The 13204-nt window shown below is 42.7% G+C and overlaps 1 protein-coding gene across 1 annotated transcript; it reads left to right on the top strand.

Annotated features, from left to right (window-relative positions):
* Nucleotides 1-1729: 1729 nt before the first annotated feature.
* Nucleotides 1730-5292, top strand: ptger4a (prostaglandin E receptor 4 (subtype EP4) a). The gene is made up of 2 exons (XM_060054552.1): nucleotides 1730-2905; nucleotides 3309-5292. Exons 1-2 carry the CDS (start codon nucleotides 2084-2086, stop codon nucleotides 3939-3941), a joined length of 1455 nt encoding a protein of 484 aa, XP_059910535.1. The 5' UTR covers nucleotides 1730-2083; the 3' UTR covers nucleotides 3942-5292.
* The last annotated feature ends 7912 nt before the right edge of the window (nucleotides 5293-13204 follow it).

The following is a 13204-nucleotide window of genomic DNA, read 5'->3' as shown; positions in this document are numbered from 1 at the left end:
CAGAATGACTGAAATCTTACTGAATTATGGAGTTCCACATTGCACATGCACACATGCTCACATTCACTCATTGTGAACAACCCTAAGATACAATCAGCCTATGACCATTTCAAATAAACACAATACATTTAGCGTACGTTGCGTTGATTTCTACAAAAACGTAGGTATATGTTTTTACAGCTGGTTCGTGTCTCTCTTCACAGAAGCGGACAATGAGGCACACAAACATCTTCTGGTTATATATTTCAGCGCAGCCGTCAGTAGTCTAGAGTCATGATGGAGACATCATCCTGGAGACAAAACTTTCCGGATCCATCCCTGCCCCAGGGAGTCGGACAAATCAGGTTACACTCGGCTGCTGATGTCAAATATTCCTGTCCCTGCATTAGGATCACATCAGAGAATGTGTAACAGGAACAACCTCCCAACCATAAAAGATTATTCAAACAAATATAATGAGGCACCCACACACACACACACACACACACACACACACACACACACACACACACACACACACACACACACACACACACACACAAACACAGGCATGAACACACAAATAAATACAAACCATTACAAACACAAACTCGCTTGCTTGCATACACACACACAAACATACAATAAAAAAGAGAGACTACTCTTCGTACTAGTACGGAGGTGGCACACAGCTTAACTCCACCCACATGTGCAGGTATGGGTGTGTTTAAAACAAATACTAGCCAATACTTCTGGTTGTATGACTTTAATATACTGTTATCAAGACAGACTTGGGTTGCAGGGAAACCAAACAATTAAGAGATAACATTACAATCAGGTCTCTTTAATATACACACTGCCTTAACCATAACCACATAAAAAAGACCTGACATCTTCAAAAGGTTTTCTTGTAACTAGGTAGATTCAGGATCTACCTACTAGGGTAGATTCAGGATCTACCTACTAGGATAGATTCAGGATCGGTTGTATGGTAAGGTATGTTGCTTCACACATCAGGCACACTGGTTGGCTGGTATCTTAGAACTTAGGTTCTAGGCCGACATGTTTATTTGTACAACCATACGCAAACAGATTGACGTATTTTCTGTTACAATGACTAAAATAATGCGGGAAACAGAGATAAAGTGTGCCGCACATTGGGAAGAACTCAAACATACACGCAACCACTCAAACACAACAAACATTGTTATTGGCATGTACAAATACTTTCCTTTGGATAGGCTTTCTTGTACTTTGTTTATACTAGATGCCATCTAACTTTCAAGAAATACCTAAACTGCTCCAGTCTGATTATCAATCATTGCCAATTAAATTATTACATACTTCTTCATTGGTAATAATGAGTAATTAAGACTACTTCCTCAATTCGCTTTACCTTTTCTTTGTTATGTGATAAAAAACTTTTATTCCTCCCTACAGCTTCACTTTTGAAAAAAAATAGTTACACCTTTTCTCATTATTATGATATGATAATAAGATTATTATAACTGAATCTTTAAAAAAAAATTAAATGAAACAAGGTTGAAGGAGGTCATATAGCTCACCTAGAGCAAACGGCTTGAAAAAGAGATCCAGACTATAAAATATCAATATATATATTTGTCTTACTTCAATCGATATTGTAACGAAGGTTTGCGCTTGTTTGTTCAAGGGACTACTTCCCACACCGTGACGATATATGACGCCCTTAAAGTCAAGGCCTTATCGGAGGTCCCTGAGAACGCTGGAGTGGAATCGGTCTGGAGAAGTCCACCGAGGGGGCGTGGCCGCCACACTAGAGAATGGGGAGTTTGAGGCAGACCCACGTTTCAATGAACTCACTCATATTCTGAGACGGTTAACTGCAGTGCTATCCTTGTCTTTGTAAGTGCAAACTTACTCTGTATTGCAGGAGATTTGTGAGACTCTACCTTGACGAGAGACAATTAACTAAATCCTTTGTATTTTTTTTTCTCAAGGTTTGATTGCTACTTTTTTTTTTAAACAATCCTTAAAATGCCTCGTCCTTGTGCTAAATGGGAAAGTGTCGGACAAATATGGACATTTTCTTTATGTTGAATTAGTTTAAAAGACGAGATAAAAGATGAGTGGTCCTGATCTACAACAAGTCATCACAATGAGCAACCACTCCATGACAGGTAGGACCATGGTGCCCACCATACCATCCATCATGTTTATCTTCGGTGTGGTTGGCAATCTTATTGCTATAGTGGTCTTGTGCAAATCACGAAAAGAACAGAAAGAGACCACGTTTTACACCCTGGTTTGTGGCTTGGCGGTGACAGATCTACTAGGGACCCTTCTGGCCAGTCCGGTCACTATCGCCACTTATGTCAAGGGGTCCTGGCCGGGGGGAGACGCGCTCTGCCAGTATTTTGGATTTACCATGCTCTTCTTCTCGCTGGCGGGACTCAGCATCATATGTGCAATGTCGATAGAAAGATACATCGCCATCAACCACGCTTATTTCTACAACGACTACGTTGACCAGAGACTGGCGGGGATTACACTTGTTGCGATCTACTTTTCCAATGCATTTTTCTGCGCGCTGCCAGGCATGGGGTTCGGACAAATAAAAAAGCAATACCCTCAAACCTGGTGCTTCATAGAGTGGCGGAGCAACGTGACCAGCGACGCCGCCTATACCTACACCTACGCCGGGTTCAGCTCCGTTCTGATTCTCGCCACCGTCATCTGTAACGTGTTGGTGTGCGGGGCGCTGATTCGGATGCACCGGCGCTTCGTCCGCCGGATGTCCCTAGGGACCGACATTGCACGGAATGTATCGGTCGACCCAAGGAGGAGAAGCCGCAGCTTCGGACGCACGGCAGGTGTAGAAATTCAGATGGTTATTCTGCTCATAGGAACCTCGGTGGTGGTGCTGATCTGCTCGATTCCACTAGTTGTAAGTTTTGGGACCACACTACTTTAATTCATATTAAATAAACTTCAATCAACGTTAGCGATTGTATTCTTTTTACTTGAAATCATTCATTCGTTTGATCTAATTTCAGTGTTATTCTGTCTCTCTCTCTCACACACACACACACACACACACACACACACACACACACACACACACACACACACACACACACACACACACACACACACACACACCCTCCCCCCCAAATAGAGAGTCACACAGACCCAACACAAACACACAGAGAAACACAGACACAACCCCCCACCCACAGGCAAGTACACGCACAAAATCCCCCCCCACACCCACACCCACACACACACACAATACACAAGTCCCGTTTAACCCACTTCTTACCATGGCTTCCCCCCCCCCCCCTACATAGGCGCAGGTGTTCCTGAACCAGCTGTACAAGACCCCCGTGGAGCTGAAGCTCGACCGGAACCCGGACCTGCGCGCCATCCGCTTCGCCTCCTTCAACCCCATCCTTGACCCCTGGATCTACATCCTGCTGCGCAAGGCCGTGCTCCGCAAGCTCATGGAGAAGATCAAGTGCCTCTTCTGCAAGATGGGCGCGCACGCCGGCCAGCAGCGGCGGCACGGCAACTTCCACTGCATCGACGCCCACCAGCTCTCCTCGGTCCTCTCCAGCCGGGACTCCCACTCGCTGGTGTCCACCCGGGAACTCCAGACCGACACCACCGGCGGCGGCGGCGGCGGCGGCGACCCTCTGGTGTTCCTGTACCTGCCGGGAGGAAGCGAGGTGTTCGCGGGGAGCAGTCACCTCACCGAGGTCTCCCGCTCCCGAAGCGCCTCGCGGGACGCGTCGCCCAGGAATTCCCGGTGTTCACTTCCGTCGGCCGGGGGCGGCGACGCCGGGGTGGTCCACGGCGGAAAGGAAGGGACGGACCCCGTGGAGAGCCTCAGAGCGGCCCTGATCGTCCTGCGGTCGCGGCCCAAGGACCAGTCGCTGCAGGTGTTGCTGGACAACGCCACGGTGGACGAGAAGTGCATCTGAGACTCTGTCCCCAGACCTCCGGAGGGGGAGAACGGGCGTCTAGAGGAAAGACTCATTTTGAAACGGAGAGAGTACTGCTCACTAGAGGTCAGCCTGGAGACAACACAGTGGTGTGTTTTGTTTTTGCAATGGGACAACTACCTCCTAGATAGGTCAGTGACTCTGTCTTCCTCTGGTGGTTTGCCCATAAACACAAGTACAACCAGGCCTCCTGCTCCATGGGCGTTGACTCAAGCCTATGGAAAGTCTTCTTCTGGGCAACTTCTGGGTCTATTATTCTTGGAAACTTTGACTTTGTGAAGCACATGGTGCCTGTTATGTAGAATGAGTGATTCACAGACTGGAGTGGTAACTATGGTAAATTATAAAGCCTTTATTGATATTATTCTTATGAGTAATCGCAGTGCGTGTGGAGTTGTATTGATTTGTAGGAGTTGGTGTGTCTGTGTGTGTCTGTCTGTGATGATACTCTGTTGTGTTTTGGAATGTGGAAGCAAATTGTGCAACCGTATTACGGTTTTATGACTAATGTGCAGTGTAGCATCATCAAGCCCCTTCAGTTTGACATATAGGCCTACGTATGTGTTGGTACTTTGGCCTGAGGTGTCATGATTTAGCGTAGGGTACAATCATCATAAAGGGATTGTCAAACCACTGTTCATGCCCCTCTGTCAACGACAAGGTGGTGGAGAGATCAGCTTTAGCTGTATAAATAGTATTCTTCGCCATTAGTTGTCGAAATATTCTTAGTAGGAGAGACTGTTTTTCTCCAAGAGAATACATTGAAACGTCAAAACAAGCTTGACATGTTATAAGGTAAATATGACAATTCTAAAATGAAATATATACATATGATCCACTTACTAAATGGAATCATTGAGTTAAAAGCACAGTTGTCAGATTCCTTTGAAAACCTCTGAATATTGTTATTTTTCTTTAATCAAAGAAATATATAGCATTGTAAGTGATGTAACCTGTTGGGACTCTCATATCAAGTCATATAATGTCATTAAAGAGATGCAGCTGCTACAATGCCCATAAATAACGCGTTTGTTTGAGCTTTCATGCCTCGATGAACTCGTTCATATTCACAATGCTACTTGTTAGCAAAGCGGTTTCAGTTGGCTGCTAACCAACCTCTCTCCCTTATCAGGTTGGTAACTGGTCTTTCAACCAGAATAAATTTCAAACTGTAACTGAAATTAAGTTTATACGCATTGTATTTTATATTAGATGGACTGAATAAAGAAAAAACGTATTCTCCTGTTGATCTTGTTTCACCAAAAACATAGAACATTAGGGCTGCATTAATAAAGTGACCAAATAAATGTATGTCTTCACATGAGACTGATATTGAGTCAGCACGTTTTTTTGTTCATAACTTTCTGTCTTATTCCTCAATTGTGTAAATGGAAACCGGGGTGGTATGCACCAATATAATTTCAACATTCAAGTTCACTATTTCTAAACTTCCACATAGAGGTCATTGTCAGGCCCTACGCCCCAAACAAGGTTTTAAACTACCACAAATTACATAAGGGTAGTAAGGTTAGGCGAATTATCCCAAACACTTTGAGACCAGTTTTGGTTACTTTTACAAACAACCCATGGCCCGACGGAGAGAGAGAAATAGTTGGATGGTTAAAGAAAGAGCGGGAGAACAGGGAGACTTCCCCTAGTTTTTCTTGGCAGAGGAAGCACACATGAAACAATAAACAAGAAAGTATGACTCTATTTTGGATTAAACAAGCATCAGGGCTATCCTAGTCAGTTTGGGGGTTTGCTGAGAGGGCTGAAACAGACTCTGTATTAAACATACATCAGACCAAATGAATCCCAAAGCACTGACGGTTGTTTCGTTAGTTTCATGGTCGTTCCTTTTCCCCGGAATCTCTAGTACCTCATTAGATGTGGGAATGGAAAAGCAACGAGGCTGACATTTACCCTTTGTGTGAGCAGGTGCCCATTCACATTCTGCAAAACAACATGACGCACGCTCTCCTGTTTGACACCAGTCCTCAACAACAGACGTGTGCATAATGAATACCAATAGGACCATGGGAATATTGGACGCAGCACTGACATCTGAAACTATTGATTTGAATATCAACATTTAATTTCATCATATTCAGGTAAGGTAAGGACCAAATGAACACAGATGTTGGCTGCATGGTTCAGCTACAGGGAAGACACAATAGAAGGGAGGAAATACATGAAGCTAGCTGCCTTACCTCAACACTGCCTCCGGTGTGCTGGATAGGTGCCCTGCACTATTTGTGTGTCACTGGTATACACACACACATGCACACACACACACACACACACACACATTTACGCTCACACACCTACGCACACAGGTACTAAGACACACACTTACAGACACACACACGCCTACACACACACACAAACACGAAACACACGCGCGCATGCACGCACACACACGCAGGAACTGAGGCACACACACCTACAAACACACACACACACACACAAATACAAGGGTAGATACACACAGACACACACAAAACCCACAGGCACACAGATAAACAGCAGAGTGCACCTGCTTCTCTAAGATGTACTGAACAACAGGAGACAGACCCCATCGGGTAAATGACGTGAGCTAGGCCAGGAGTGATGGACAGCATGTGATTAGGCCTCGCAATGACGTACGCAAGGGTATCATTATCGTTATGATGATATTATGGTTGTTGGTTTTTTTAAAGCATGGAGATATTTGGATTAGGCGTGATTGGAATAATATGTGCGATGGAAACATGACTCCACTTTGAATTCAGACCAAATTTGAGCAAGAGAACATTAACACCAAGATCAACTTTTTCCACCGGACGCTAGCACCGTTGTGGACAATATTATACGTTACAGGAAGCTATGCCTTTGTTTATCTATGGACTTGGTTTCAACATTAAACTCTAAAGGTCTAAATCATGTTATATACACACTGAGAAAGAGATACACATCCTCATATATGGGAGAACCCTTAAATAACACTGATGTTATTTAAGGGTTTAATAGAGAAGAGTTTGAGTTAATGAGACAGATCAAGTCCAAACTTATGAATGCTGAATACTTGTGTGGTTATTAATCACAGTAACGTTCTCAACTGAGTTCTGCAGCCCCTAAGTCGAAGAACTCTCGCATGCATGAAAAGAGAAAGGAACATTCCTGATGCATTTCAAATATAGTAGGGAATAATCCAAGATGAATTATATACAGGCTATGCAGTTATCAGCATCCCAATATTTCGGAAAAATGCATATCTTCAGCCTCCTAGGGGAACAGCTAGGGGATACATGCGGACTGCTTGAGGCAACCAATTGAATGAGCCCCATGACCATCAAATCTCACACAAACACACACTTGGAGGATCTGAAAACGCATCCGTGTTTCAATAGGCTTAACAAAGATTTCCTCACAGATAGTTCCCATGAAGGTAATCCACTATTGGTCGATTTGAAGTTTATTTTAATGTACTACATATCAAAGCAAAACTGATTTTTTAAACAAACAGGAAAATCCGGACCAGCAGGCCCGGCTGATGCATAGTTCAGCGAATATTCTTCTTTATTTGATTGTTGTTTTGTTTGTCTCTGCTTCCTTTGTTTCCTAATTTATCATTTGGAGTGTGTGCAATCGTTGGTTGACCCTATCCACTATGTCGAAATAACTGAAGAATTGCTTCAGCCATTTGTGTATTTGGAGGAGTATTAAGAGTGATGAAACAGCTTTTCTCAGAGGCCAGAGGCCAAATCAGAGATGTCTCCATTGGGTCACAAGGATTCTGGGAGTAGATGGACACTTTTCCCGTATGTAGTTTAAAGGGATTAACAGAAAGGCAGCTTGACATTATAAAATAACAGCCAAAGCATTAAACCATCTGTTCAAAGAGGTGCATGCTGATGTGTGTGTGTGTGTGTGTGTGTGTGTGTGTGTGTGTGTGTGTGTGTGTGTGTGTGTGTGTGTGTGTGTGTGTGTGTGTGTGTGTGTGTGTGTGTGTGTGTGTGTGTGTGTGTGTGTGTGTGTGTGTGTGTGTGTGTGTGTGCGTGCGTGTGCGTGTGCATGTGTGTGCGTGTGTGTGTGTGTGTGTGTGTGCGTGCGCATTACATGCATGTGAGCGTGCGTGTGTGTGTGTGTGTGTGTGTGTGTGTGTGTATGTGTGTGCATGCATATAAATGCATGTGGATGTTCTCTTACTGGTCGATTGTTTCCTCCATGTGTATGGACTTTGTTGGCTGAAACAAGACTCTGTGCTAATACCAGATGCCTAGCCATAATTACCCTGATCCTTTATCACTGTGTGCCGTGTACTGTGTGCCTTGCGTCGCTTATTAAAGACACACGGTTCGTTATTCATTCGTCAATTGTCTATTACTAATATCTATGATTGATTATTTTCAACTTTGAGAATTCTTTTTTTTTCATTTGAGTCCATGGAAACTTGCTGTTGTATTACATCCACCCGTTGGCCGCTTGTGCACTCCCAGCCATTACCAAATACATGGCCTGGTGTTCATGCTGAGGCAGCAAAAAACACTGAATCACCTCTAAAATATGTGTAGTCTTATAAATGGATGAAGAGCGAGGATTTTGAGAATGATGAGTTCCTGATGGGAACTTTGTGTCTGCAAACTATAAATGCATAGTTTGCAGATATGCTCAAATAAGGACAGCCATATACCTCCCTTATTTCAGTAGTGTACTTTGCTTCCTCAAATCATGATTATTCACCATGCCAAAATCCTCCCCTAATTTCCCCCACATTAATCCCCGTCTATTTTCCAAAACAGGTAAAAAAAGATCTTATAAACAACTGCTTTTTTTTAACATGATTAAGACTACCAGATGATTTATAGAAGATGGATGATCTATAATGATGAAACTAAACAATAAAAATAAAAACTTGAAAGCATCTCAAATTTTAACCCTGAAATGCTTGCCCAAAAACTGATACTAGTAAAAAATATATCAATGGTCAACACCGAAGCTTAATGACAAAATTCAGTGTGAGCTCTCCATAAATGCATTCTTGGTATTTTACTTGTGAATCCACAGAAAATCTAAATTTTCCACGCTTTATATTTTGTGTTACAAAGCGGAAGTTGTGTCTCTGAGATAGAATGAAGTCTGGGAACCTGCTGTGTTTACTAAATATTCATGTGCTTCAGAGAAATTTGATCTAGTGCCTCGGCCACCCATGGCCAGCAAGATGAAAAACAACAACAATCCTTAAATCAGCTAGTTGGTATTTTGAAATTGACCTATAAACTTACCGACGTATACAAATGACTGGAAGAGGTGAGTTTCCTGGGCCTTTTTTGAACAGTTAATCACGGATGTGTGGTTGCAGAACGACGCAAAGGCCTACCAATGTTCACAATTTATATTATGGATGTGTGCGTGCACGTGTGCTATGCATGTGTGTGCATATATTGAATATTTTTCATCTGTTATTCTAGAGTCTGTCATCCACCCTTGCTAAAATCACAAGAACGCCGATCTCATTTCCTCTGTCCAAAACCACGTGTCCTAGTTGCCGGTGGCGTAGATCAACAGGGTCGATGAAGATATAAGTGCTTTACCAGAAAGTGCTCTTACTCACCCCCCGTATCAGGTGTCCCCTCCCTGTGTGTTACTGACATTCAAACCCAGCAGTGGATGTCATAATCGGAGACAGGGCAGATGTTGAGCAGAGCCAGCTATAGTAGGCCGCTGCCAGAACAAATTCTGGCCCAGGATGATGCCTTAAATGGCCCCCGTCGAAACCCTGTCCCCGTCCCTCCAGGATTAAGGCAAAATTAGTTTGACGTGCACTATGATTATGCTGCGATCAACAGTATGCTCCAAACATACCCACAAAAAAACTGTCGCCCTGCCGCTCATTCAGAGCAAAACACACATGGGAATATGAAGAAAGTCTATATATAAATACAGCAAAATATAATTTAAGTTAATTTGAACAGATATTGTAAAGTCAACTGAAAAAACACAATCACCACAGTCCTCGATGATGGAACAATAGATTATAAAGCTGTGCAAGACATTTTGCAATTATATAATTGACGTATAGTTGACTTTGCCAACATATTACATTGAACCTATTGTCGCTCATTCACACTGTAGGCATATGCATGTGCTAATGTTGGCCTCCTCCTGGGGCCTCCCCTACTCAGTCAGTGTGGGCACGCCGCTGCTTTTTATCAGTTAAGGACACGACAGCTTTCCTGTGATTTATATAAGAACATTGCGAACAATGGACGCCTTTACGTCATTTGTAATTTGCTGAAAATGTTCCCCTGACAGGTAAACCTTTTTTAAATGTTAATGAACTTCTGACCCCACAATCAAACTAGTATTTATTTACCAGTGGGATGTGGAACTGACGCGTGACAATGCGTTGAGGACGTCTGGAGCTCAGCTCACGGTCGCCGGTGACGAAGAAAGAAGTGGGTCACAATGTCCGTTGAGCTGTTATTACATAATGATCTCCAAGTTACCTGGACAGTCCGCCACCTTTTGTCCAAACACAACGTTATTTACCATGTTTTAGCTTACCACACACCATTGAACGGCTTTATTAGGTTAAAATTATTAAACAGTGCATTGCATAGAGAGAGAGAAGAGGGGAGAGTGAGAGAGAGATTGTTTTTGTGTGTGTGTTTGTGTGTGTGTGTGTGTGTGTGTGTGTGTGTGTGTGTGTGTGTGTGTGTGTGTGTGTGTGTGTGTATGTGTGTGTGTGTGTGTGTGTGTGTGTGTGTGTGTGTGTGTGTGTGTGTGTGTGCGTGAGTGCGTGCGTGCGTGCGTGTGCGTGCGTGCGTGCGTGCGTGTGTGCGTGCGTGCGTGCGTGCGTGCGTGCGTGCGTGCGTGCGTGCGTGCGTGCGTGTGTGTCTGTGGGTATGTGTGGGTGTGTGTGTATGTCTGAGAAAAACAGCGAGAGAGAGTCAAACATAGATAAGTCTACAAGAACCCTTCTAATATTATATTATTTTGGTGGTCCTTAAAGTGGTCCTAGCTACTTGGATTACACTACACTGAAGACTACATGCTATAAGAATGTAAGCCATGTTGGGCCCGTTTTAATTAGAAGGAAAAACAAAGAGTCGAAGCAGGACTACTAGGGAATTCCACACCGTCACGAGGCAGATCTAACTCTGGTAAGTAAGATAAATAATTATTAGGGGCAAAATGTTCTCTACATCGGAAATATTCGCAGAAAATTAACAGAATTACCAAAATTGACATAGGCCTTTTTCTTTTGGGTGTCGGATTGATGGATTGACAGATGAATGAAGAAATGGATGGATGGAAGCGTCGGTACAGTATATGGATGGTTGGACAGCTTGGATAGATGAATGAATGGATGGGTAGGTGGATGAATGTTTTTTTGTCATGTCAATATTGATTATATTCACTGATTTCTGCCATTTGTCAGATACTGATTCCTTCACACACCCTGCAGTGACAGTCTGCTCTGATTTCCTCTACTACACCCAGGGTAGACTGTGGGAGTGTGGGACATTTTTGTTTGGAGCATTTCCTCAGAACATCTACTGGTGTCATGGAAAGACAACCATAAGCTCCCGATCGAAAATAAACACTTGTTGCCTTGGGAACCCAATTAAATACATAATCTGAGTGCTGGTGGGCGCTCAGGTCAGAATCACATCCGGTGAAAAACGTTGATGAAAGGGGCCAGGGCAGTGTGCTTGGGTGTTCTATATCTCCATTTCCCAGTGTCTACCTGTAGGCATCCTGGAGCAAGATAACGACCAGAATGGCTCACTCATGTATCTAACTAAATCCATTCACTGTAAAACGCTTTACGGATTATTGCATAAATAATTAACTGTTGTATTTTTATGAATTGATTCATAGATTTGTTTTGGTTCACGCATAGAATGTTGCACAAACCAAGGTTGCACAAAGCATTGAGATCCTCTGTTTTTGAGCCAATTGATATTTGTTTTGAGAAGCTCTAATGCTATTAAATTGGATGAGTCAAATCCACTAAAGGTTTGCAAGGAGTTCCACGTTAAATCAACCCACACACACACACACACACACACACACACACACACACACACACACACACACACACACACACACACACACACACACACACACACACACACACACACACACACAAACAATAGAGACCTATAAACACATTACCAAGGAAGTCCAGAAACAAGGAAAACATACCATTTTATTATTAATGGCTTTGAAACATAAACATGAGAACCAGCTGAGTTCTGTCGGAGCAGTTGTCTGTAAGATGAAGTAGGAATGACATTGACAATGTTTGGGAAGCAACATTCAATTCCCATCGGGTTTGCTGTGATGACGTGCTCACATTCGGAGAAAGCAACGTTACGTAAATGTGTGTCTGATAGGTAGGCCCCAGCCTCCGTATACCAAATCTACAGCATCTTCCCCTATGAAGAACAAATAACTACAGATTGCTGCAGGCAACTTGTTTAGTTTGTTTGTACAAGCCAAAAAGATCATACAGTCCTAAGCATGCTCTATCGCTTCAGCGGAAACATCTGGAAGAAACAAAGATATAGCTTTAAGTAGATTCCCAAAGATTATTTTGATAGTATAACCATCAACAAATGCAGAGCAAGTATTTGGAAACTGTAAATTATTGCATGTAGAATAATATACCAAATAATCGATTGTCACTCTTGAAGAACTTCGAGATTAGTTACTATATTGTCCTTTATTATCTAAATTACAAGCTGTTCTTCCAGCAGGACTGGAAAAGTAATTTCACTAAGCAAAATTCCACACTTTTGCTGAGGAACAACAGGCTATGAGGTTAATGATGTTTGAGGTTGTTCCTAGATTATAATCTCATTAAACAAAACAAAAATGATTCAGAACAGAATATAGGAACACGGTACCTCAGATCTTTTTCTGACTCATGTCTTTCATTTGGTTATTTACTTCAACTAGCAATCGTGAACATTTCTCCACCATGAATAACATGGTGACCTCTACTGGATGTGTGTGTAATTACAAGTTGGATATGCAGACCTGTTCAGTAGTCCTCCCTCTAGTAAAACTATAATTTCAGTGATCTTGAAGCATTCGGGATTCCATTTCACAGGTATGCTTAGCAGAAGAAATACACAGGCCATTTCATGTTTCTATATTATTATTATGTACAGGTAATATATATATAAATTACATGCAATAATGTAAGAAACTATTTCAGATGTGTGTGTCAGAGGTGCGTGACAGTATCA

This window comes from Gadus macrocephalus, chromosome 6, assembly GCF_031168955.1.
Source record: "Gadus macrocephalus chromosome 6, ASM3116895v1".
Lineage (NCBI taxonomy): Eukaryota > Metazoa > Chordata > Actinopteri > Gadiformes > Gadidae > Gadus > Gadus macrocephalus.
This window is presented reverse-complemented; position numbering and strand designations above follow the sequence as displayed.